This window comes from Leishmania mexicana, chromosome 11 (assembly GCF_000234665.1).
Source record: "Leishmania mexicana MHOM/GT/2001/U1103 complete genome, chromosome 11".
Classification (NCBI taxonomy): domain Eukaryota; phylum Euglenozoa; class Kinetoplastea; order Trypanosomatida; family Trypanosomatidae; genus Leishmania; species Leishmania mexicana.
This window is the reverse complement of record NC_018315.1, coordinates 457,047-479,077: the sequence shown is the minus strand read 5'-3', so window position 1 is coordinate 479,077 and position 22,031 is coordinate 457,047. Positions and strand designations below refer to the sequence as shown.

Here is a 22,031-nt window from a genome sequence, read left to right as displayed (position 1 = left end):
CATCTGCTTGTAGTTCGTCAGCTCGCACAAGGCCAGTAGCCCCTCCACCACGCGCTTGCGACAGTTGTACGAGATGGCCCGCACGCCCGCGTACAGCTCCAGGTGCTCTTCCACCGTCAGCAGGTCCAGGCATGCGTCGAACTGCGGGCAGTACCCGATGCACCGCAGCGCTTCTCGGCTCTCCATCACGATGTCGTTGCCGCAGATGGACGCGCGGCCAGCTGTCGGGTGAATCTCCTGGCAAAGTATCGAAATCGTCGTCGTCTTACCAGCACCGTTCGTGCCGAGGAAGCCGAAGACCTCGCCGGGGCGGACGCCGAAGGTGATGTTGCGCACCGCCACCTTGCCATTTGAGTACACCTTGCTCAGGTTCTCGACGCGTACGAGGTCTCTCTGCCGCGCCTCACTCTCGAGCACGCTTCTGCGCTCGGCCGCGACGTCCTCGTCTTCGTTCTGGACAACCTCCGGCTCCGCGTTGGAGTTGTAGAAGAGCCGCTGCGTCCGCTGCCGCCGTCCGGGGTGATCTAAGAAGAGGGTGACAAAGACGTACAAAGGCAACCCGACCGCCATGTACACGCACGGCCAGCCTACCACGGACATGGACCACGGTGTCTTTGTTGTACCGAACGGCTCCTCTAACTTCAGTGCCGCGAGGTTGCCGATGCCTTCGCCGACGCAGAAGCTCGGCACAATGCGGAAGATCCACGGTAGGACTTTAGCCACCTTCTTTGTCGACTCGAACACAGACAGCATCGAGACGCAGATAACCAGCAGGAAGCCGGTGATAAAGTTGGCGAGCATGACGACGTTCTGAGCTGTGGAGTGCTCCTTGAACAGGAAGCTCACAGCGTACGCCATGGCCACGCCGGAGAGGCCGTAGAGGAGGAACAGCACGATGGTGGCACCGACAGCCCTCTCGCCAATGTACTCATCGCGGCTGAAGATAGCGAAGACGATGAGGATGAGGAGCATCGTGACCACGTAGCAGCAGATGTCAAACAAGAAGTTTGTGATCCAGTAGACGGAGAAGTAGAGCCCCGACACGTTCTGCAGATGTCGCGCCTTGCACTCCCGCTCCTTGACAATCCACGACACGAACGTGGACGGAATGAACGTGAACGGGATCATGATGACGATGGAGATGATAAGGGCGTAGATGGAGTCCTGGACTTCGACCTCGGTCTTCGTCTTGGGAATCGCTTGGACGACGGTGGTCATCACACTGGCGTTATTGCCGCGGTGCGCCATGTAGTAGCCGTTGTAGAGATTGTAGAGCCCAATCACGTTGGAGTGCAGGCCCGAGGTGTTGTAGATCACGGACGACACTGACCTATTAAACGTCCTGAACGTCATCGGAAACTTCACCGCTTCGAAGCACACCATGCCGGTGTACCGCTCCGCGACGTGAGTGTTGTACGTTTCCAGCATGTAGGAGGAAAGCGTCGCCGTGGACGTCGCGGATGGCGGCTGCACCGTAACGGCTTTCGACGAGAACGGTATGCTCAAGTTCATCCCCGACCCGCATCCAGCCACGTCGATCTCGACCGTTGTGCCGTATAGGTCGCTGGAGAGCGTGATGGCTGGGTACCGGAATAACTTGATGAGCATGAGCAGCATTGCGAGCAGCACACAGAGCATCGGGCACACAATCTGGAAGAATTGCGTCCGGCGGTCGCGCAAGGCGTTCCAGAGCCGCTTCCACAGCATTGCCTTGAACTGGCTGTGCAGGACACTGAGCTCATTCGCAATGAGGCCGACATTCCACACATCCGACGGCCGCGGTGGTCCCTGGTAGCCAGCATCCACAGTGCCGATGTCGCCCAGCGCGCTCATGTGGCTTTCAAAGGGGCCCACAGACGCCGAGTCACACACCCGTGTCTCCCCGGCGAACGGCGCCGTCAAACGCTCCCGCTTCCGCTCCATCTCCTCCTTGGCCTCCTCCTGCTGCGCAATTTGAATGAAAATCTCCTCCAGCGTCGTGGCAGAGACACTGTAGGCGTTGACGCCAAGCTGCGAGCCGCGGCTCTCGATCTCGGCGAGCAGGGTGGGGAACGCTGCCTTGGTCTTCATGGGAAGCCGGAAGGCCATCTCCCCCGCGCCGGACCCGAGCCGCGTCGCTGACGGCACGTGCTCCCTCACCATGCCGGCAATGGTCATCCGATCAACATGGGCAACGACGGAGAGGGTGAGCACGTAGCCAACCCCGAGCCTGGCCTTCAGGAACATGTTGCTGCCCGCGCACTGCAGGCGGCCCTGGCTCATGATGGCAACGGAATCGCCCAGCAGATCCGCCTCGTCCATGAAGTGCGTGGTCAGAAGGATGGTGTGGTACTTGGCCATGGCACGCAGCAGGGTCCACGTGTGTCGCCGCGCGCCAACATCCATCCCGGCAGTCGGCTCGTCGAGGAACACAAGACGGCTGCCGCCAACAAACGCAACCGCAACCGACAGCTTCCGCTTCTGCCCACCCGACAGCATCTTTGAGCAGTAATCGCGCTTATCCTGCAGGCCGACGCCGGCGAGCATGCGCGAGATCGCCTCCTCCTGGGCAGCACCCCGCAAGCCCTTCAACGCAGCGTAGTACCAAAGGTGCTCGTAGCACGTCATGTTCGGCCACAGGATGTTGTGCTGCGGGCAGTACCCGATCTGCTGCCGCACCCTCTCTAGCTCGTTTCGGACAGAGTAGCCGTAGACGTAGCAGTCGCCCGCGTCCGGCTCCACCATCCCCGTCATCATGTTCAGCAACGTCGTCTTGCCGGCGCCGTTGTGCCCCAGCAGCACAGAGATCTCGCCCTCGTGCATCCCCCAGTACAGGTTGTTCACCGCAACGAACGTCTTGCCGCCGCGCGAGTACTCCTTGCGCAGCCCGTTGATGCAAACCGCGTAGTCGGCGCCGCCTTCTGCAATCTCCTCGAACACACCATCCTCGGCGCGCCCGTCGGCACCGCCATCCAGCGCGCGCGCCCTCGACCCGCAGCACCACCGCACCGGCTCGATGAAGAAGAGCGGGTGCTTGCGCGTACCCCACTGCTTCGGCATGACCGCGTCCAGGTACAGCATCAGCGCCAAGTAGATGAGGAAGTCCACAAACAAGATGATCATCACCGTAAGCATTTTCGGCGAGTCGCGGAAGTAGGTCAAGTCGGAGCCCGCCATGCCGCCGCTCAGCTCGTGCGAGAAGAGGATCGTAACGCCGACAGCGAGGCCGGATGGCGAGAGAAAAGAGAGGCCAATCAGCGCGGGGCCCTGCAAGTTCTGCACCGTAAAGAGCGGGGCCGCCAAGGCGAAGTAAATCAGCGGCGCCAGGATCGCCGACAGGCGCGCCCTGTTGAAGAACACCGCCATGAGCCCCGACAACGTGATGATGGAAAGTGAGAAAACGAAGAGCAGGAAAAAGACAATGCCGAAGTTCGACTTCGCCAAGTACGCTGCCCGCAGCAGAATCGCCATGATGAGCGAGACGGCCGCGTACTGCACCACGTAGATCAAGAACCACGCCGTGTACATGACCACCTCAGACAGCCCCATGATCAGCATCGCCTCCCGCAAGCGCAGCTCCTTCTCCAGCACAATACGCTTTGTCAGCTGCGACACCGGGTACAGGAAGCCGAGCACGAGGATAAGGGGCACAAACCGCCCGCCGTAAGCGACAAACGGATCATCCTCGTAGCCGCGTGTCGGCGCGGGAAGCATCAGCACCACCATTTGCGGCGTGCTTGCCGTACGGACCACATCTCCCAGGAAGAAGTTGTACACCGCCTGCTGCAGCGTTGTGAAGCCGGAGAGGATGTACATGGCCGGCCCCTGCATCGCCACGCCACCAACGTAGTAGCGTGCCAATATCCATTTCGTTGGTGGCAGCGCCGTGGAGTTCAGGCGAATGGCCACGTTGAAGTTGTCCGCCGTCAAGTTGCTCACTTCAACGATGCCCCAGATGGGCGGGTCGCGCCAGGTGCGGTTCTGCACCCTCGCCTCCGCCTCCGCCACTGTCGCGAAGGTGCCACCGTAGACGTACGGGAAAAAAACGGAGGTCCTGCGGAAGGACTCGACGAGCCCATCCGTCTCAGAGGACTGCGGCGCAAAGTAGAGGGTGCCGGAGGATAGCATGGCGGAGTCCACCGTCTGGAAACGGTCCACCGAGACACCACTCCAGTGGTACAGGAGGCGCCATGCCCACTGCAGCGCGATCATCTCGTCCAGGGCCGGCACACGGGTCGTGTTATGTGTCACGTAGCGGCGCATCGTTCCATACGAGCTCCGAGCAAAGTCCTCCGACACGCAGAGGCCAACCGGTGGGCCGGCGAGGTTGTTCTCAGCGCACAACAGCCTCACCGGAGAAAATATCTCAAGGAACTCGCGACACTCTAGTAAGCCCCCGAACGGGGCACCGCCGGAGAGCGTCGCGTTGTAGCACATCATGCTCGCCGCCCGCATCATCACCCTATTCGTCGTCGACAATCCCGCCACGCTGAAGTAGTCAGAGGCAGGGACGAAGGTCTTCGTGATGACGGCCCACACGATGATGGAGCCGACAAGAAAGAAAATCGGCGTGATGAGCTCGCACGCCCACGACAAGGGGTTGCGGGACTGCAGGATGAGCATCCGTTTCACCGTTACACCAAGCTGAAAGCAGAAGCTGCTGCAGTCACTTCGCAGTGAGGTGGACGTTTCCGAGCGGCGCTCCCCCTCGCCAGCGGGCGCGTAGACATCGTACCTGTATTTGCCGTCATCTAGGGCATTGCCGGAGCTTCGTGAGAAACTGCCTATGTGCGGATCATCTCCGACGCCGACGCCGCTCCTGTCGACCTCGTTCAGGTCCTTCAGTTCGACCTCATCGCCTCTCGGGTTGCGCTGCGCATCGCTGGTCAATCCGCTCTGGGCCCCTCCATTATTGAGCAGCCTCAGAAACGTGTCCTCCTGGGGCTGCTGCACCGCACAGTTGCCCTGCGAGTTGTCCGCGCCATCGAGCAGCACCGTCTCACGAGTACTCATCGGAGAAGGCGAGGTCGACGTCACTGAGGCGGCGCTGTCGCCATGCGTCTTCTTGTCTCCGGTGCCCATCACCTCCAGCTGCACCTCGCACGAGGTGGCGTGCTTTGCCACTGCGCCACGCGCGAGGGTTCTGGTCACCGACGGCTTTTACCGTCCGCCTGCGCGCCTTTCGGCTCTCTCCCTGGCACGCTACGAGCGCGTGCCGACGTGCTGCACTGATCACACACACACACACACACACACTACCGCGTACAGCTCAGCCCGTTCCTAGCGGCACACTGCCGAGCCGCACCAGGGGAGGAACAGCAGGAAAGGGCAGGAAAGGGCAGCGCGCACAACGCCCCCAATAAGCCAACTAGCACAAATCCGAAGAGGGAGAGGAAGACTGTGCGTGCACGGCACACACGACGCACACAGGGAGAGTTGCGTGAGAGGGCCGAGGGCCGGTGGGGGGGAGGGGGGGGGACGGCGGCGATGTGGCGGAGGTTCGAACGCTGAAGAAGCGCTGAAGTCGGCACGCCACACAACGGAGGCAAGCGTGGGGATAGCAGAGAAGAGAACGGGGTGCCGCCAGGCGTGTACGCGCCACACGAAATATCCAGAGAAAGAGGGAGCGGCAAAAGCGCAGAAAATATCCGCGGTCAACGGAAGACGCGAGAGAAGGAAAGAGAATCGACGGTCACACAGACACACACACACACACAGACACAGACAGAAGAGGGCGGAGGAAGGAGAGGCGGGGGCGGGCACAAGGAGGAGCACGTGATGCAGCGGGCGCGTCTGTGCGTGTGTGCAAGGTGTCAACGCAGAGCCAGGAGAAGCAGGAGCACAAAAAGCCACAAGAACGCAGCTGGACCACAAGGGCAACGAAAGCGGTCGGCAGTACCGTCTACGCCTCCGGGGGGAAAGCGCTCACCGCCTTGCACGACACAGCACACACACAGAGAAGGACAGACGCACGCACGCACGGAGCTCAGAGGCAGAGGGGAGGCGGGAATATAAGAACGGTCCCTCACGCTAGAAAGGAAAACATAAAAATCGAGACAGCAACCGCGACCAAAGGCAGAGCACGCCACTTGAAGAGGAGCACACAGAGCACAAGGGAGAAGCGAAGGAGTCACGGAAGCAAGCAAACACGGAGGCACACGCTGGGGAAGGGAGGGGACGCCTCCCAGGAAAGGCACAGGCGCCGATCTGTGTCGATCACGGACAGCCGGAGAGGCTAAATAAACGATAAATATATATATGGGGCGCCCTGCACTGTTGCAACAACAACCGATTGCAAGGACTGACCCGAGAGCGCACCCTAAAAACGTGTGCGAGATGGGCAGATACAGGTGGATGGCAAGGGATAGAGAGAGCGGGGTGGCGGGGGTGCGGCAGCAAAGACGGCAGCACGAGTGCCGCAACAGAAGAGCACACGCCAAGCTGCCTTTGCTCCCTGCACTGCACACTATAGCGTATCGGCGCCGCTGCGTCTGGGGGAATGGGGGAGGGAGTTGCGAGGGCTTGGCAGTAACCACCTCCACCTCCTTGACGTGCCGCCGATTGCAGATGTGTAGTCCCTCTCGCGTCGATGCACTGCCTCCCCTTCTCTCGCTCCCCGTTCGGCGGATGCGTCACCGTTACAGCGCCCAGCCTCTGCCTGAGCCTGCTGCGTGCCTCGTTCTCTTTGGCGCCGTCGCTCAACGCGCCCTGCACGTCTCCCGGTGAGTGCCGGGAAGTATGCCGACAGCTTATACGGCTACAACTCTGCCGACGAGCACACACTCGCCCGGTACAGAAAAAGATCCTGATCGCGCTTGAACTACACGAGGAGGCGTATGGATCCGCTCGCTCTGCGTCACAAGCGATGTTGCACCGCCAGCCGCTATCCTGATAGGGAGAAAAAGGCTGTGTCTCCGCAGGTGACGACGCTCTAGGGTAGTTCTGCACGCAGGCGAGCCAGTGGGCGCGTCCGCAGTGGGTGGTAGCAGCGCTGACCGTCCGTGCGCGCGCTGGCCTCCGCTGTGCCACTCCGCTCCCTTCGCGCCTCTGGATGGAGCGGTATCGCACGTTGAAGTTGCGTTCTTCGCCGCGCCACAGACTGAAGGGAAGAGGGCGGGAGGGGACTCACGCGCACACGGAACGTCACAGCCACACACTCACGAGAAGAGCCGAAAAAGGGGGGCCAAAGAGCGAAACACGCGCGCCGTCGCAAAACCGCTCGTTCACACACCACAAGCAGCCAATCAAAATCCGGGCAAAGAGACGAGAGGGCCGGCAAGAGTGAGTGGTCAGCGCAGACAAGCACCGCGTGGAGTGGGGGGAATGTCTTGGTTGCACCGCGTTCGACAGGCCGACAACAGCCAACACCGCCGTGTCGCGAGCAGACGCGGATGGAGAAACGAGAGCGAGAAAACACGAAAAGCAACGTAGATAATGTTTCCTTTGGGGAGGGGGACAACGGCGAAGAAGAAGAGCAGCACAAGACACAAGCAACGGCAGACCCCCTCCTCGCGCCGACCGAGTCGACAGGCGTGCACTCGACGGACGCGAAAAAAAAAGGGATGCCCCAAATATAGAAAGGATGTAACCGACAGCAGCAGCGCACAGGCGCCAACGCCTCGTGGAGGGGTTATCGGAGAAACACGTTATCGTGCTTACAGGGCACAGCAAACAAAAGGAAAAATAAAGAGATGAGCAAGGGTGGAGCGTGCTTCACAGAGTCTCTCCCCGAGAAACGGGGACGGTGGTGGCACCCGCTAGCACCCCCGCAACTGTGAAAGTGGTTTAGTTGAGGCACGAGCGGAGAATATAAAGAAAAAGAAAAGCAGCGGCGCGAGGATTACCAGACGGAGAGGGCTGCGGGGCACCGTGGAGAGAGAGAGGGAGAGGGAGGAGGCGGCAGCGGCGACACGAGTGAGGCAAACCGATTTGCTGTGCGTGTGCACGACGGCAACCACCGTGGACAGCCGTGAGCTCTGTTTACCGCTGTGCTACCTTCCAACGCGATCGAGTGGGTGGTGAGATACCAAGTGCCTACTAACACATGAAGGCGGAGGAGAAGGGAGAGAGCCAGTCCGGAGCGGACGCACGACGATGTGTTCCCTCAAGAGGCTGTGTGTGTGCTGCACCAATAACGCCGTGAGAATGCCAAGCGTGGGCGTCGGTGGTGTGCGAGAACACGATGGAGGAGGAGGCGAGGGACGTGTGATGCGCCACCGGGGGAGAGTCGCGAACCCGGCGCGCGGAGCCAGGTAGCAGAAGGCGGGATGTCAGTGGGCAGGCAGTAGAGAAAGAGTTGGGGAGGAAGAAAGGGTGTAGCAAGAAAGGTGGCCGTGCTGTCGAGAAGGAAAGACGGGGCTGCAGGCACCAGCATATGCTCGCGGCAGACGCAAAGGGGACGTAGGCAGTTTGGGGCGGTGGGGGGGTGCACGCAACGGGCGGTGCCCGCGCCCACCTCTCCCGCCATCAACCCTTCCCTGCCCCCCATCCTCCTCCTCCTCCTCCACAGAGCGCGCTGCACCGAGCCGCGAAGAGGAAGCGAGAGGTGAAAAGATGTCCACGCACACGTATTCCCATGAAGATGAGCTGCCCCGTCAAGAGAAGAGCAAGAAGGCAAGACGCGATCCTCCGTCTCCCCGTGGAAGCAGGAGGTGGAGGAAGGAGGTGGGAGGGTTGGGGGGAGCGTTGCCTCGCTCGCCCTCCCACCCGCGCTCCTACTTCGTTCTTCGGTGTGCTGTGCTGGCGCATTGGCGTTTACTGATCCGGAGAAAACACGCGTTGAAGACACGAAAAGACGGAAGACAAAGGATGAAAAACTCGTCTCGGCCCGTCTACACGCATGTGCGCATGTCGCACGTGGGTGTCCGCGTGTGGCCGCGCGCCTGCGTGCCTGCTCGTGTGTGCGACGCGCCGGCCGCTCAGTCGCGTTTCCGGATCCCCGCAGACCCCTCGGTGCCCTCTCCTCCTCTTTGCCTTGGGCACCCTTGCCCTCATCGCTCATCACCCGTACGCGCACCTGTGCGTCCGCGTTTGGTGCAGTGAAGTGCGCGTCCCATGCTCTGTCAAGACCCGTTCTGAGGGGGCTTCCCCTGATCCGCACAGCGCCACGACTCGAAGGGCAAGTCCTCCGCCCCTCCTCTGAAGGTCGAGCCGTCGCCTCCGGCGCAGCCCATTCAAGGCATGCGAGAGGCAGTGATCGGGAAGGGTTGAGAGAGCATCACGGCAACGGCGACAGCCAGAACGACTGTAACATAGGAAGACGGAGCGCGTGGCAGACCCTGTCCATGCGCGCACTCACACACACACACACACACACACACATCTATATATAGGCATATATATACATATAGATATACGAGGTTGAGGAAGAAGAGGGCTTCGCACGGGGGGCCGACGCGAGTCGCACGAGTCGAAGAGAGCACTTCAGGAAAAAACAGTGCTTGTTGCGGCACTGCCGCTATCATCGCTAGCGGCGAAAGATATTCCCTCAGCGCGCATTACCGGCCTCCCTCGCCGTCCTCTGCGACACAAAGAGGGAAGCGGGTCGCTGTGTCTTCATGCATGCATGCATGTGTGTGTGTGTGTGTGTGTGTGTGTGTGTGTGTGTTCCGTGCGCAATGGCATGGCAACATGTTACCCGACGGCCGTTGCGGACGGCAACTCTTCCCCTTCCCCCCTCCCCCGACCCCACTCGTGAGGAGAAAAGCAACAGAGAGGGAGAGGGAGGAAGAGGACACTCAGCCAATGGCACTGCCGAACATGTTGGCGCACACCACGACCACCACAAGAAAAGCGCGTGCAGTGCTACTCGCCTACATGCCTCTCCGGATCCGCATCTGCACGCACCTCCCTGGGCCACGACACCCGACGACAGCCACAGCAGCAAGCAGACAGTGCCACTCCACCACAACACCACCCAGTACCGCCACCGCGCAAGACTGAGAGAAGGAAAAAGGGGAGGAGAACAAAGGACGAAGTAAACAAAATTCGAAAATAAAAGAAAACGCCGACACACACGCACACACACAGGCACTCACACGCGCAAGAGAAGGGGAGAGAGATGGCCGAGGACGGTAAACAAAACACCGAGTCGTCATCACCCCACTCACGCTCGCAAGCGCTGAAGCAAAACTCAGGCAGCGACCCAGCCAGACGGACCCCACACAAGCGCACACGTACACCCAAGCGCAGGACGACGACGCATGCGGCAAAGAGGCCAGAAATCAGTCCATCAGAGGGGGAACGGCAACGAGGAACGGGAGGGATGCATCCAAGGAAGAGGCGGCTGGGCTGGGGTGCGGTGAGGCAAGCATAAAACATCTTCAGGCCGAGAGAGGTGATGAGCTGCACATCAGCGAGCACACCGCACGTCTCCCTCACTCCACACATCCCCTCCCAACGCGAAAAGGAAACGCCTCCGTCTCCTTCGTATTGGTCCAGCCTTTCGGGCCCCGCTTGATGTCCCTCTATGTGAGTGTTACGACCATGCATCACACCGGGGAGTGACACCCCACCAACAGCCAAGTCCTTCGACCAGTACACACACACACACACCACAAGCACGCATGAGTCAGACGCAACAACGGAGTCCGCTTACTTATCGTGCCTCTCCTCCTCTCTTTGTGTGTGCGAGCACGTGCACAATGTCAGTAGTGGTGGTGGTGTGTGGTGTGTGGGTGTCGGTGGGCCCGGCCCCCCCTCTCTCTCTCGGGCCATGCCCTCGGTGGAAGTCATGCAAAACAGTGACAAGAAGAGCTCACATACGCACACACACACACACCAGCACTTCACTGGTGTCACATCGACACGGGAAGAAGGGGATGGGGAGGGTTGACGGGAGCAGGCACTACTGTACAGCTGGTGTGGAAGGAAGAGGCGAGAGAGAGAGAGCAGGCGGAGGCAACGGAAAGAGCGGGCACACATACGCACGGAGACACCCAAGTGCATGCAGGCCCAGCACGTTACGCGATCAGCCTCACTTGACGATTCTAGGACTCCTCGCACCAGCGGTTCTCCTCACGAATCTTCTCTTCCTCCTCTGGGGTGAAATCATTCTCGATGTTGAACAGCTCGCGTATCTGCTCCGCCGTCTTGCCACGTATCATGCTCGCAACGCAGGCGCACGTCAAATCAAGCAAGTCGCGCACGTTCAGAAAGTTCGCCGCCATGATGACGTCGATGAGCACCTCGTGCTGCTTCTCGTCGTGGTTCTTGAGGAGCTGGTTGAAGAGGAAGTTGCTGTCCCACTCGCACACAAGTGACTCAATCGTCGTCTTCAGTGGCTTCTCAATGGGCTGCGCTGGGTTGCCGCAGTGATACTCCATGTACTCTAGCACGAGCCGGAGCGTCTGCCCTGACACGTTCGGAATGGGGATGATCGCCTCGTTGCCCTCCTGATCTTCCAGCATGTCCCTGAGCAGCCCCGACATCTTGGCCGACTCGAGCGACACCTTGAACTCTACAGGTGGATGGTCATTGCTCTGCAGTACGCAGTACTGCGAGAAGTCCACATCGTCGCTGTTCGCAATTTCCACCGGCATCCTGCAGCGTGCGTGGCACGACGCGAGAGAGGCAGAGGGAGTGCGCTGGAACGAGCTTGAGCGTCCAAAAGTGTCAACAGAAAAGATGAGAACGAGAAAGCGAGCGAGGGAGGGAGACAGGGAGAACTAAAAAAAAGGACGCGGAACGCTGGCGTGTTGTACGTGGCATGCGTTTTCGGTTCGCACCACGCGCTTTTCCCTCGGTCAACGCTGCTCACACCCGCGCACCGGCACACACTGCACCCTTCCCGTCGTTTGCCTGTGTGCGAACGGGGCTCAGCAGCTCCTGCCGCTGCTCGCCGTGTCCTCTGTTCGGCTCCCCCGTGTGGGACGCACACGCACACGCACACGCACACAGACAGCACAAAACCAAAGCAAAGAAAAACAGCTAAAATCGCACAGGGAAGCGAAGATATAAGGAAGATATTTGAGAGAGTTTCGTATGAGCCGAGGAAGGCGAGCTGCGGGAGGGGGGTGAGTGGTGTGGTGAGTGAGTGAGGGGAGGGGAGGGGGGGAAGTGACGTCCGTACGTACGTTGTGCGTGCACGTCCGCAGAAGTTTCATTTTTCGAAGGGAAAAGGGGGGACAAGGTAATGAGCAGATCGGAGAAGCGAAGTACGGAAGTGCGACCACTGTGAGTGGAGAGCGCGGGCTCCTGCATGCTGCGCTTCCGCTGAGGAAGAAGAGCCGGCCATGACGAGTTCGACCAATCATGAGGAGGAGGACATGAAGAGGGCGGTTGAGGAAGGGTAGCACCCTCGTCTACGTGCCAAGAGCGTGCAAGAGCGCGACAGTGCCGTAACACCTCAAACAAAGCCATTGTCAGTCATCGACGTGCGTTTTGCCCGAGGCTTCTCGGACAAGACACGTACCCGTGGATGCCTGCAACCGCCGCGGCCTTTCCACGGTCACTCCCAAGCACTGCGCCGTCATCTCAACGCGCCTGCGCTCAGCTGTTTCTCCGGATGACGCTCCTTTGCCTGCTCGCTTCCCCTTCCTGTGGTGCTTCTCGTCCTGTCCTGCAAGCCATGCTCGCTGTTTTCCATCCAGCACACCAGCGATGGACCACACCGCGGAGGCGGAAGAGGTCAAAGGAAAAACGCGAGCGGAGCCGTCCATAAGCGAAGCCGACATCAGCGTCTCCCATCTGCAGAGTCGGAAACACAGAGACGCACCCAAGGGGACGGATCGACGGTAGAAGAGTTCGAAGACCGGTAGCCGACCCGGAACGATCGGCAACACCGAACCGAACGCACGCGTACGTATACGTGTGCACAAGGGCCCCCCCCCTGTTGCAAGGTGATGTTGATGTCCCTGCCGCCAACGTGCGCCTTGGTGCGTATTGGAACACCACACGCGCCTAATCCACATTGAAGTTGCCCGGTCCGGCTGGGGACGATGCCATCATTGCGGCAGGCGGTCCCCTCGACGCGGCGGCCGGTGGAACTCCCGCCTGCGACGGAGGCGCGGCCGAGGTCCGAAACGCGGTGGACTTCGTATCATCGCCTTGGAAGGTGAGACGCAGAACCTGCTGAAGGCTGGCAAAGCCCTCCACCAGAGCGGCAGCGCCGGGGAGTGCCGACACGGTGGTGTCCTGAGGCAGACGCGCCACACTGACGAGGTCCGCATTCGCCTCTGTAGGCATTGGCTGCACGTAGGATGCACCCTCGTCATCATCGCTTACGACCGTCGCGCCATGGCGCGACATGGATGACGCAACAGCGGGCGAGAGCTGCCGCTGGTTGTCGACGACATCACTGGAAAAGTCTGCTGTTGCATCCATCGCCGTCGCCACAACATCTGTGTATCCCGGCCCAGCCTCGTCGTCCGCCATCACCTCCTGCTGGCGGCGGCGCAGCAGGGACTGACTCTTTGAGCCGACGCACTCCTTGCACTTGTACCCGTTGCGCCGGCGCACCATATCGCGATCGAAACGGCCGCACACGACGCAGTAAATCTGCGGAGTTGCCCCGCCCGGGGGCACCTGGTGCGAGCGGAGAAGGTCTGTGTCGACCCGCACGTCCTGCGTCGCCACCTCGTGCTTGGACCGGCGGAGGATGACGTCCGTGTCAGCGAAGTTCATGTCTTGATTTCGCTCCTCGCGATCGCTGTCCACGTCGTAGTGGAGCACGCCGTCCACGCGGATGCCGTAGTCGGTCACGATGGCGTGGCGAACGAGCTCCTCCAGTGTAGGGTCGCGCGCGAGGGCGTCCGCGTTGCCCATGAAGGCCATTCTATCGTCGGCACCCTTGAATCCCGCACCGGCACTCGGACCCCGCGAGGCGCCCTCACCGCTGCCGTCCTTTTTGCCAGCTCCTTCACCGTAGGTTATCCCGTCCTCGTCGCTCTCGCCGACATTCTCCTGGTCAATCAGCTTGCCTTTGCGGAAGAAGATAGTTCCAAAAGTGTCGTCGATGATGTCGTTCACGTTGAGCGCCGTGTCCACGTTGGAGCGTAGGTCGCCGGTGTTGTTGTCCTTCATGTACACAGGGACACAGGCCATCTCATCGTCCAGCTTTCTGCGGCCAAAGGCAGCACGGTGCAAGAAGGCTACCGGCAGCAGCTCAAAGCACATGAGTAGATCCTGAATAACGGCGCTCGTGGCCTCGATCTCCTCCTCATGCGCTCCAAGGTAGATGACGCCGGCTAATGAGGCGAGATTCACAAAGACGGTCTGCCAGTAGCTGAAGAAAATGATGGACTTGATGCAGAGGAACTTCAAGAACGTCTTGGCGTAGTACATCTCCTTCTTGCACTCGATCTCGAACAGCACGAGGTAGTATAGCGCCATCGTGAGGCTGATGTTCATGACGATGGAGGTGTACGTGTACACATTGTTGAGCCTAAAGCTGCCCTCTTTGTAGATGCCGAGGGGGTGGCAGATCATGGCAATGAAGGAGACGAGAGGCTTCATCAGCGCACACTGCAGCACCCAGCGCTTGCAGCGCAAGTAAAAGTCTGTGTCGAGCGGGAAGGATGGCAGGTAGCACATCGGGAACGGGTGCATGCCCTTGTAACGCTTCGTCTTGAGAGACCGCAGCAGCTGTCCCTCGCCGCCGCAGTACGACACCATGAGCATGAAGAAGATGTAAAGGACGAAGCTCTCGTACGTGTCGCGCACCGTCTCGAAGAAGAAGCGCCACTTATGGAAGAGCAGCGACAGGGCGGAGAAGAAGGCGTAGATCGGGATCATCATGATGATACGCATCTCTAAGACCTGCAACTTTGGGTAGTCAAACCGCGAAAGGTGCTCGCGCAGGTCGCTGAACGAAACGACGCAGCAGATGACGGAAAAGACGACGGCGGCGTATATTAGCGCCTTGTGGTGCACCCACCTCATGTCAACGCCCCTGGAGAAGGTCCGCTCCGATGTTTTGTTCTCCTCCGCCAGCGTCAACATGAGGCGCTGCGCCAGAAACTCCACCTGCACCATCGCCATGGCTGCAAAAACGAAACAAGGTACGCCCTCGCACACCGGTACGTGTGCGTGTGTGGTTTGGAGAGGGGACGTGAAGCGCGTGCTCTTTGACTGGCACGCTGGCGCACGCACATAGATGGACGCGTGCGCGCTACTCGCGGTAGGAAGCTGTGATGGGCGCCAAAAAAGAAAAACGAGAGGAGGTGCCTCGACTGTGTATGCCGGCACACACACACACGCGTACTGAGATAGACGAAAGACAACAAGGGGCGTGAGCGGGAGAAGGAGGAGGAGAAGGGGGATCGCAGCACAAGACGCGCACGCAGAGGCGGGAGCGGCGGGGGTAAAGGCGTGAGTGGTGAAAAAGAAAACCAGTACAGTGCTGAGTCGGCAAACAGCACTGGACATTATCCATGGCGGCAAGGCAGTATTCGACACGAGTGTGATGTCAACATATATGGGTGTGTGCCGCCACATCGCACGTGAAGTGCCGGAGAACAGCAGCGAGCATCCGTTGTGGGGATGGCAAAGGAGGTGATGGTGATAACAGACACACACACCGCAAGGAGAGACGTACAGTGGAGAGGGGAGCAAGGAGAGCTAAAGTATAGACATGGCCGACGAGGATGTGTGCGGGCGTCATGAAGAGAGGGAATGAAAGGGAGGGGCTCCCCGTCTTTTTCCGCCTGTAGGACATGAGGAAGAGAGGACGCATCCCGTGCACTGATGGGCAGCGCTGTTCTGCCGCCTCTCCCGCGAACACCGCTGTTCGCGCACCTGCACTGGATGAAGCTAACCGATAGAAAGAGAGAGTATCTCAGCTGGTTCCCAAGCGTCACCTCTTCCTTTGCGGCTGGTTGGGTTCCGCGTCACTCTCTCCCTTGCCCTCGCAGCAGCAGCAGCACCACCACCACCAGAAATACCCACACATCATCACATCTCTTTGGGTGCCAACGGGTGCCGCCCCGCACTCTCGTTTCGTGCCATTGGCGCACGGCGTATGCGGAAATAACACAGCTCTCGGATTGTCTTTGCTGCACGTTATTCGCGTAGGTACATTGAGGCACCGAGTAAGACAGCCAGACGGAGAGACAGAGGAAGGGCGAGCTGATAACCGGGGCACACATATGCGGAAAGGCTGGGAGAGACGGACGAGGCAGGGGGAGCCTCCCCCCCCACCCACCCACCCTCTGCACCTCCCCGGCGCAATCCTGTCCGCCCGCCTCCATCGCTCTCGTCTCGTTGCCGCGCTGAGACCACAAAATAAACGAAATCACTGAAAAAAAAACAGCCCGCCGTGCAGCACCGCGACGTCTGGCACCGTTGCGCGCGCCTCCACCCAGGGACGCATACACGCACGGAGAGCTACTCCGCCGAGAGAGGACGAGAGGGCACACCGTACGTGCACGTGGGAGGTGCGCGCATCCCACTCTGTCAGAGGAAAGTCAACGAACGTGTGGCGTTGGCCGCTTGCTGGGTTTCTTGGCTACGCAGCGACGGCGACGATGCGGCACCCGAACGCTGCTTAGTAGAAGAAGCCGAGCACCTTACCACCAGTGTTACGGGAGCGGGCCTCCTCGTGGTCCATGATGCCGAGCGAGGTCGTCAGCACCACAAAGCCGAACTGACGGGAGGGCAGGATGTTCTTCATCCACTTCTCGTAGTCGGTGGTGGCGCAGTCGAAGCGCGGGCAGATGGCGCCGCACTTGTTCAGGCGGCCGTTCAGGTTCACGACGATCTTGCCAGCGCGATGGTCATCGATGATCTCGAACTCGCCAATGTAGCCGTGCTTCTGCATCACCTGCAGGAACTTCACCACCACCTTGGAGGAGGGGCGGATGAGCACCTGGCGCTTGCCACGGCGCTCCGCGCTCGCAATCGTGCGAAGCGCGTTCGCGAGAACGCTCATCATCGTCATCTTAGCCCGTACAAGAACGCGAATGCAGCGGAGCGGTGCTGTGTGCCGTACAGAGAGACAGACCGGGAGGAAGGGAGGAGGAAGTTCGGGAGAGGGCGAACATCACAACAGGTATGGGTGGGGAAGGAAGAGTGTTGTCGGGTCGCGGTGTTCAGCGGTGCGCCAAGCCAGCAACGCCAACAAAAGTGAAAAAGCCGAAAAGACGGAAGAAAAAGAAGGAGGAGGAGGGCAAGAAGATGGAGAGAAGGGATGCGCGCATGATGCGTGGGCTTGTGGAGTGCGACGGAACCCGCATCTGTCATGTGGGCGCAGGCAGAGTATTCGCAGCTGCCCGAGAGAGAGCGAGAGAAAAGGCACACAGACAGAGAGACGGAGCTGGATAAGGCCCCTTCATGAGACGCGGAAAAGCGGTGGTGTAGTGCCCGCTCTTTCCCTTTCTTACAATTTCGGCCAGGGATTCTCGGTAGAGCTGATCCCTCCAACGACGACACCGTGACAGAGACGCACAGCCCTGAGCATCAAAACAAAAGAACACCTCCATCCGCGTCGACGCCCATCGCCGCCCATTTTGTTTGCTTTTCTTTTGCACGCTGTGTCCATCACGACTGCACTACGCGTCGGCCAGAGAAGGGGGGAGGATAGACAGCATGCACCGCGACTGCATCGAGAGCAACGAAATGTGTGTGCTGGCGCGTACGATGCAATTCCTCCTCTTCCGCAACGCGGTGCGGAAAGTGCACTCAATCGAAGCAGAGCGAGCGACAGTGTGCGCACAGACGGTCATCACCGCGACCGCTAACAGGGCTAGCGTCTAGGTTTGCCTTCTGGGCCACTGAAAACCGGGTCGTCGATCCATCACTGTCACTTTTTGCCTTTTCATCAAAGCGTGAAGACCGTGCACGGCCGCGACGGGGGCGGGGCGTGGACTAGGTTCGCATCAGCTCCTTTATTCCCCAGCCTCCAGGAAATGCAGTAGGATGCAGCAGAGGACCACAGCTTCAGCGGCGTCACCACGCGGCCGCCGTCGCGGTTGGTGCATCTGCCCGCTTGGCAGACCTGATGTCTCCTTGGTCTCGAGGAGGTATAAGAGGGAGTCAATGTGGCCCGCCGTCGTATCACCGGAGAGTTGGCCACTGCCTGCAGAGAAAGCTTTTGTTTGTGTTGCTTTCGGGTGCGTCTTCTGACGAGCAAACCCACACGCATCGTGCACAGCGCCCCGCACCTCTGAGCGACTTGTCTGAACCTGGAGACGATCACTCGCATTTTTATTTTGGGTGTGTGCCCGCTTGCAGAGGGAAGAGGTGAGGGGGGTGGGGAGGTGCAGCAACGATGGTCATGGAGAGGAGGGAGCTCGTGCGCGAGTGTCGGCCGACAAGGCCGAGTACCCGAAAGGGGTGCGGAGTATGGCCCTAGGACAGGCAGGCAGGCAGGCCGAACGGACAGAGTGCCCTGGGACCTAGATCCTCGCTCCCGCAAACAGATGAAGGGCAGCGATTCAAACTGAGCTGACCGCCTCTCTCTCTCGCGGCGGGCCTCGTCCTCTGGACACGCTGGCTCTCCAAATGGGAGTCAGTGGGTGAGTCCTCGCGTGTGCATTACCTCGATCCTTAGCACCCGCGTTGCCACGAGTTGTGGTAACCAGGCGAGTCACGTGCCTGCAGCCGTGCACACACGAACAGAGAAGACGTGGGCGATGCGAGTGAGAGAAGAGCAGCGCAGACAACGAAAAGCGGCGTGTCCGTGAGCGCTCACGTGTGTGTGTGCGCCGTCTTGCGGGCAAGGTGATGCGTGCCCACCAGCCTCTCACCCCCTGCTCCTGCTTTCTTGCACTCACACACGACAAGGTCTCGCGCATCATCTTCGATTCCCCAACGGCTTTTCCTTCACGTCGTCGTCAAAGACCACCTCGTAGTTGTCCACCGTCTCGATGCGTGCGGCGCTGTTCTTGATGCGTTCTGCCTTGCGCTGCGCCTCCAATCGAGTCTTCTCCTCCTGAGTTGCGAAGAGGCGCTCATACAGCGACGGCCCCTTAATTTCGGAGATGATGTTCGACTTGGCAGCCTGGGGAGGATCTGGGAACTGGAAGAAATCACGGAAGGGCTGCCAGCGCAGGAGGATCGGCTGCAGCAGGCCAGCCGTTGACAGCCCGATCCAGTAGGCGAACATGGCTGATGGCTGCCCAGCGAAAAAGTAGATGCCCACTAAAGACGACGCACGCACGGCCCAGCGCACGTACAAACCGCTGGCGCTGCGACCGCCACGCTGCATGCGCTGGTTCATCTCGAAGTTGAGCAGGAACATGCCGGCGCAGATGGCCGGCAGCGCGTAGGTCGGGTCCGGCATCGTCAAGTCCTTCACCCATAGGAACGGCGCCATCTCGAGATCCGTCTCGTACATCGCCAGGCGACGAATGGAGAGAAAAGCGGACATGGTGATGGGCATGGTGAACGTTGTCAGGAAGCTCTTCCACTGCGAGCACTTGTGCTTCTTGCACAGCGCGTACTTCATGCGGTTGTAGCCGTCCTTGATGACACGCTTTTCCGCCGACGATAAGGTGCGATCGTTCTTGGCCTTGTTCTGATTGTTGGTGATCTCCGATATCTGTGGGCCAATGTGGGCCATGCGCAGCGAGTTGCGGTGGCTGTAGAGGGACGGGATCAGCGTCAGCAGACGCATGCACAGGCCGTAGAAGAAGAAGACGTGGCCCCAACCACCGAGGTCGAACGACATGAACCCATCGTGGCGCAGGCTGCGCATGATCTCCACCTGCTTCTCCACAGGCTGCAGGAAGCTCACGGCCCAGTCCCAGAAGTCTTCCAGACGCTCGAACAGACTCTTATCTGGGCAAATGTAGTCGTCCACCTCTGTCGGCTGAGCGGCGAAGATCTCCGGCAGTTCCTCCTCCAGCTGAGGGTTCGTCGACCGCCCCACGTCCGTGCGTCCCCACTTGAGTGGGTTCCAGCTAATGCCACGCTGCTGCACGTGGAGTGCCACCACCATTCCGCTACTGCAGCGGCCGCTACGGACGCCATGGCCGCACGCGATGGACGAGAAGAGCGACGAAAAGGTTGGTGCGTGGTTATGATGCGTGGAGGGCAGCCGGCACGCCGGCGTGGCTGGAGGACAGGAGTGCAAGAATGTGGTGGCCGAGACGGCCGCCGGCGCACGAGCAAGACGCGAGCCGAGAAGCATCAAGGAGAAACCCGAGAACCAAAAAGGTTAAAACTGCCCGTCCCTCGTGGTGTGTCGAGGGAGGCAGAGAAATAAAGCGAATGCCCTTCAAGTGTGCGGAAGCTCGTGCAGACTACCACACGTACACACATACATGTGAACAGCTTGCACGCCAGCGCAACGCGACGGGCACAGACACACACACACACGCCTGTCTGTCTGTGTGTCTTATGTTTGCGTTTTGGGTAGGTATGCTCGCAGCAGCAGCAGCAAGCCGGAAGCAGAAACACCGGTGCGCACACGTCTGCACCCTGCTTGTGGCGACTTCGTTACGCCTCAGCTGCTCACGATCACCCCGTTTTCGCCTTTCGCTTGGTGTTCGGTCACAGCTGGGAAGGCGTTTCCGGTTAGTGCCTTTGTCCTCAAGCGCGTTCTCGTTTTCCTGCACGCTGACGCACACGTACGCACGCACGCATCCGCAGCCACAGCGAAGGTAGAAGCGGAGGAGGAGGAGATAGAGACAGAGACAGAGAGGCAGCGACCATTGAAAAGAACGCTTAGGACCGAGCACACGCGCAGTGCCGGCCACGCACCACGAGTTGCCTAACCACCGCCATCATTGAACCGCCTCCCTCCGTTGCGCACACACGCCCACGCATTTCGCGACTGGCTTCGACAGCCGTGCATTGTATAGGAGTAGTCAAGACGAAAGAGAGGGAGGGAGGGGGGTGGCAGCAACAAACGGCGCGAAGGAAACCGCCCTCGCCCATGACCTGGCCAGCCACCCTCCCGTCTTACCGACTGTCAATGCCTTTGCGGCGATATAGCCGTCATCGCCATCCCTCCAAGCTCGTCGGTTTGCGTTTCCGTTCCGTTTTTGTTTTTCTTTCCGCGTGTTAAGCAATGTGCCAAAGAGCACTCTGGCCTCATCTTAGAGAATGCACATGAAGAAGAAACATGAGGGACACCGCGACACAGACGCACGTGCGCCGCCTCGTCCAAGCGTGCTGCCGAGGACGTGAAGTGACACCAACGAGGAGGAGGAAGAGGAGGGACGCTCGCATCTGTCCATCAAATCCGAATCACCGCCGACACCATCGACACGACACTGAGAAAGAGAGTGAGTTAGAGAGATAGAGAGAAGGATCCGAAAATAAAAACTAAAGACGTTACACCTTAGAGCACACATGAGCACACAGTCGCAGACACGCACATCCTTCCAGAGACCCGCCATCGCCTTATCGGTAGCTCAACATCTCCCATGCACCCCGTGACATCACCCGAGCGGAGGCACTAGTGTTGCCATGTGCTGAAGCGTGCGTGTATGGGTGTGTGCGCACTCGCAGCAGACTCGTACGTCCGCTTTTATGCTGTTGTTGGTAGGTTTGTTGCCGTGGTGGTGGTGCCGGTGGTGGGAAGGGAGGGGAGAGGGGGGTTTCTACCCGCGCTTCCACGTGGTCCGTTTCTTCGCAACTCCCGTGGTATTCTGGATTCAAACATCACGGCGGCAGTGCGCCAACACACGCCTTTCAAGCACCCGCCCAAGGAGAGGCGGCGGCGGGGGCGCACTTCGCGAGGTACGACCAACAGCAACGCAAGCGGCAGAATGAAGAGGGAAGGTCAACAATCGTAGACCAGCCCCACCCACGGAGATGTGTGTCCATGCCGCCCAAGAAAGGCACGGTATCGAGGGGATGGCGGGAGATGAACGGAGAGTGCACCCGCTCCAACAACTTCCATCTCCCTTGCGCGGCGCGTGCAGGCACCATCTCCTTTCAGAGTTCGTCACCATCACGATTGACACTGCCGCTCGCTCCCGCGCTCGCAGGTGCATCGGTCTCGATCATGGGCCTCTTCCGCTGGCCCCCTCCCACCGGGGACTGCCATGCCCTGTCGCCTGCTACAGATTGACAATTTATACGTCTACTGGCCAGCCTTTGCGAGAGACTCGTGCGTGGACTCGTAGAGGCGCATGACAACGCCGATCGCGATGGTGCGGCCATCG

The 22,031-nt window shown here is 59.9% G+C and overlaps 6 protein-coding genes across 6 annotated transcripts in view; all 6 read right to left on the bottom strand.

Moving 5' to 3' along the window:
• Position 1: 1 nt before the first annotated feature.
• Positions 2 to 5,061, bottom strand: LMXM_11_1220 (putative ATP-binding cassette protein subfamily A, member 2; the record flags this gene model as incomplete). The annotated part of the gene is made up of 1 exon (XM_003873039.1): positions 2 to 5,061. A coding segment is annotated over one exon (5,060 nt), but the record flags the coding sequence as incomplete, so codon positions are not given.
• Positions 5,062 to 10,967: 5,906 nt separating this feature from the next.
• LMXM_11_1210 (Cyclin A/CDK2-associated protein) lies at positions 10,968 to 11,519 on the bottom strand (the record flags this gene model as incomplete). The annotated part of the gene is made up of 1 exon (XM_003873038.1): positions 10,968 to 11,519. The coding sequence occupies one exon, from the start codon at positions 11,517 to 11,519 to the stop codon at positions 10,968 to 10,970; it is 552 nt and encodes a 183-aa protein (XP_003873087.1).
• Positions 11,520 to 12,879: 1,360 nt separating this feature from the next.
• LMXM_11_1200 (conserved hypothetical protein) lies at positions 12,880 to 14,958 on the bottom strand (the record flags this gene model as incomplete). Its single annotated transcript, XM_003873037.1, has 1 exon — positions 12,880 to 14,958. The coding sequence occupies one exon, from the start codon at positions 14,956 to 14,958 to the stop codon at positions 12,880 to 12,882; it is 2,079 nt and encodes a 692-aa protein (XP_003873086.1).
• A 1,504-nt stretch (positions 14,959 to 16,462) lies between these two features.
• LMXM_11_1190 (putative 40S ribosomal protein S15A) lies at positions 16,463 to 16,855 on the bottom strand (the record flags this gene model as incomplete). The annotated part of the gene is made up of 1 exon (XM_003873036.1): positions 16,463 to 16,855. One exon carries the CDS (start codon positions 16,853 to 16,855, stop codon positions 16,463 to 16,465), a length of 393 nt encoding a protein of 130 aa, XP_003873085.1.
• A 1,854-nt stretch (positions 16,856 to 18,709) lies between these two features.
• LMXM_11_1180 (conserved hypothetical protein) lies at positions 18,710 to 20,047 on the bottom strand (the record flags this gene model as incomplete). The annotated part of the gene is made up of 1 exon (XM_003873035.1): positions 18,710 to 20,047. The coding sequence occupies one exon, from the start codon at positions 20,045 to 20,047 to the stop codon at positions 18,710 to 18,712; it is 1,338 nt and encodes a 445-aa protein (XP_003873084.1).
• Positions 20,048 to 21,949: 1,902 nt separating this feature from the next.
• The window catches only part of LMXM_11_1170 (putative eukaryotic release factor 3), a gene marked incomplete at both ends in the record, with an annotated part of 2,304 nt that continues 2,222 nt past the window's right edge, over positions 21,950 to 22,031 (bottom strand). Inside the window, one exon of the mRNA XM_003873034.1 lies at positions 21,950 to 22,031. This exon is cut by the window's right edge and continues 2,222 nt beyond it. Coding sequence (XP_003873083.1) covers positions 21,950 to 22,031 — 82 coding nt within the window.